The sequence below is a fragment of the Dipodomys ordii genome, unplaced genomic scaffold (assembly GCF_000151885.1).
Source record: "Dipodomys ordii isolate 6190 unplaced genomic scaffold, Dord_2.0 Scaffold45, whole genome shotgun sequence".
NCBI lineage: Eukaryota > Metazoa > Chordata > Mammalia > Rodentia > Heteromyidae > Dipodomys > Dipodomys ordii.
Window position 1 is genome coordinate 3356555 of NW_012267261.1, and position 3823 is coordinate 3360377.

The 3823-nt window shown below is 32.4% G+C and overlaps 1 protein-coding gene across 1 annotated transcript in view; it reads right to left on the minus strand.

Moving 5' to 3' along the window:
• Uts2b (urotensin 2B) overlaps nucleotides 1-3609 on the minus strand; it is a 13941-nt gene extending 10332 nt beyond the window's left edge. The window contains exon 1 of the mRNA XM_013019300.1: nucleotides 3513-3609. Coding sequence (XP_012874754.1) covers nucleotides 3513-3609 — 97 coding nt within the window. The remainder of the gene's footprint in view (nucleotides 1-3512) is intronic.
• Nucleotides 3610-3823: the final 214 nt, after the last annotated feature.

Here is a 3823-nt window from a genome sequence, read left to right on the forward strand (position 1 = left end):
AAGAGGGAGGGGAAGAAGGGGAGGGTGGGAGAGAAAAGAAACCCACTTATTTTTCCCAAGAGACTTCCTCTGATCCTCATTCGGTTTTGTGATTTTATTTGATACACATTTAAATATGAGTCAATATGTATTCCAGAGATTACAAAGTCTCTGAAGAAACCTTGTGGAGAACTGGAATGCTGCCTACATTTTCCATTTGACACCTTTCCATCTTTCTCAGTGTACATCCCAGCCATTCATTGCTCAGGTCCCCAACTCTCTCAACACTGGAGTAGAAAAACTGGAAAAACTAGCTGTATTTCAGTGATGAAATGCAATGACCCTTTTCTGTTAACAACATTGAAATACTAATTAGTACAATGCAATAAACTTTAACAAGGTGACCCAGCAATTAGAAGTTTATTACACCATTTCTATTAGACAATTTTCCTCTCTCCCTGACTCTCCATACCTGCTGTGGCAGTGTGGTCAGAAGCTAGATTAAGGAGGATCAAATTTAGGAGTGGCAGACGTATGGTTGCAGGCAGAGTAATGCCTCAAAGTCTGACTGGACTCTTCCTTTAAATCATCTGTCTCTGTGTCTGGAACATGACAGTTGCTGAATTAAATTAAATTTCTTACTGAAGGAAAAAAATGATGATTTGGGGCAATAGACAGGATCAAAGCTTTCTTCACTTATCAGTAATAACTTTGTTGTTCTTCTGGTCTTGAAATTTCTTTAGATCATAGACATATAAATGGTCTGTGTGGGCTTTTTCATTTTTGAGTATTTAAAATATTAATAGCTTTCAGTATGGATTATATAACAAATTCTCATAATATAATTTCATGTAAAAGAAAGATATGATTTGCAATTTTATTCTAATTGCTCATTAAAATAGAAAATTTGAATCGTTAAGATGTTTTCATTGAGAGGAAAAAGAGTATATGACAGTGAGTTCTATTCTCTTGCTTCCGGAAGAGAATATTACACTGTGAGAACAAAACAACAAAACCAAACTCATTTATCTTAGGGAAGTGATAAGACTTGGAGGAAATTAACTAGTAAGTTAGAAATCTGAAATTTGTTTGCTTAATATACAGTTACTTTCTCTGCCAATTTCTCTGCATATGTATGTGGAACATTTTTAAGACAATAAATTTTTGCCTTTATCAATTTTGCTTCCTATGATTATTCCTGCATAATTATGTTCTCACAAATTCTTTCCACTGCTGTACAAGAAAGACATCTTTTTATAATCATCATTGAAGAAAAGACTTTTTTTCAACATTTTTTAAACTTCACAATGCTAGAGTAAATAGTCAGCTAAAGGAAAAAAATCATAGAAAATAATTGTGTTTCTTGCCTCCATTTTTAATTTACAACATAACTTTAAGGAAAAAACCCACTTTTTACCTTTAATGTTTCTATCTTTGAACAGAGGGGAGGTGATATTAAATGCCAAATTTAGGTTTATCTCTGGCATGAATGGTAGCACTACTCATACAACCAATAGTGATTGTTTAAGCAACTGCCAGAAAACTTTGATTCGTTATTACTCAAGGCACAAAACTTTAGCAAACTTCTCATTTAGCCTTTCATTTACATGAGACACTTTTAACTAAAGAGACAAGAAGTTTTATCAGAAAGAAACAATGAGATAATCCAAATAATAGTATAGCAAAATATAAATTTTCCAGTCTTCTTGGCTAAGATATTCTCTCTTCCATTTTTTTGTGTTAAGCTATTTTCCAAGTTTAAGGCTTATCCACAGAGAGTGGCCCTTTTTAGATAAAAGATAACAGGATTGAATTATATGTTTTGGATATTATATGCCATACTGAGGGATGTTTAGACATTTCCAACTTTATAGTCTATCTGAAGATATATGCTTAGTTAAAAAACTAAATCAAATAATTTGTAGCTTTGAAAAAAATGTGTGCATGTAGAGAAGCTTTCTTTAGTCTTAAACACTTTAGATCTGAAATCATCTCATTTGCATACGATGAGATCAAGCAGGATCTCAGTGGAAGAAAAATACTTCTTTTTAGCTGACAATGATAGAAGCAAAACACTGGGATTCTGAGTTCTGAAGGGTGATTTAATTATAATCAAGCAAATGCTTTATAGTTGGAATTCTATTTTTTATTTCACAAATGCATGTGAAATCACAATTGTTAACACATACTAATTTTACAATTGCTATTAACACATACTAATTTTGCAAAGTCCTCAGCAAATAACCATATTCTTTCTCTCAAGTTAATACTGAATTAGAAGCATTGGGAAAATCTCCTGCAGAGATAGCAAAAGAGCACTACCAAGTGCATTAATTTTTGAGTAAACAAAGAGGTGTGTGAACAAAGGGCGTCATGGATAAAAATTCAGGTTCTTTAGTCTAGCCTTTTATTCAGGTTTCTGTTATGATTCGCCTTACAATGAGATGATCCCTGACCATAAATAATGAAGTCCATGCAAATTTCTTTCCACTGCATAATGACAGCCATTAACTTATAAAACCACTTTGTAGGAAACAAAGCCTAATAAGGTTGAATTCCTTCCAAAAGTGGGAAGCTTGATCCTTTTTTCTACTTAGTGTAACTCAAACAAGATTTATTATATTCCATTAAGATCCCTTCTGTAAATTGAAAGTAAAAAAAGTCAGCAAAAAACTCAGAATTTCAGCATAGAAGGGGTATTAATTTAAGTCACAATTTTTAAAACATAAAAAATGTATACAGGTTTCAATGTGGCTAAATTGTTAGTTTATAATGAATTAGTACAAATACTAACTCCACATCTTATATTAAGATCTACTTCTACTGTAAAGAGCATTGATAATTGTAAGAAATTATTTGGACATTGTAATAAAAGCAACAATTTAATTTCACTAATTTTATAGAAGTTTATGTTTTATAGATTGATCAGATTATTTTGTATAATGTAAGTACTATGAATTTGCTACACTTTAGCCAAATCTAGTGAGTATTTAAGCTGTGTGCTAGCATTGCCCTCCTGAAGGTTAGTTACATGGAGTTTTCTCCATGTATTATTCTCTATGTATTCTCTATGCAAATATATTTTTATCTTTGTTTATTAGTCTCCAAGTTGCTCTCATTTCACAAGAATTCACTAATAGTCTCATCCAATAAAAAATATCTTTTTTCTTTCATCAAGATGTATTTTTGAAATATGCAAAGATTATATGACTGGCTATTTTACTATTTATACATTCCTGATCTTTATTCAGAAATGTTCAAAGCAATTTACTCATGATTAGGGGAAAAAAGTATACTAGGGAATAATTTAATACAATATTGGGTCAAGTTATTTTGGTACAATTTACTTGAGGAGAGAGCTTCCTAGACTACATTTAATTTAGAACAACAACTACTTAAATAATGTTTGGCAACTGACTTATATTAATGCCATAGAACCTTACTTCACTAATGGCAGAAAAATCAGAGTGATGTACATAGTAAGATAAGGATCATCTGCCTACCTGTAGTATTTTAGATTTTTGTGTACATACCTTGGGTGAGATATGGCCGTCCATGCACTGATTCTAGAACGATCATCCCAGATACAAATGTCAGGAGTCCAAAGCAAAGAGGAGTTGAGAGCTTCATGTTCAAATCTCTCTAGGTAGCAGAGATACTAACTTTCCCAGTCAGGATAAAGATTTCAATGGCTGTAGAACACAGCAGAGCTTCCTCTTAAAAGGCAAGCGTGCTTCAATTACAAATCTTCTAGATACGGAAAAATGCATTAAATGTAATGCATCCTGTCAGCATGATTCACTACTTGGAGAAATGACGGCTACACAATCAATGGCAGGAAGAA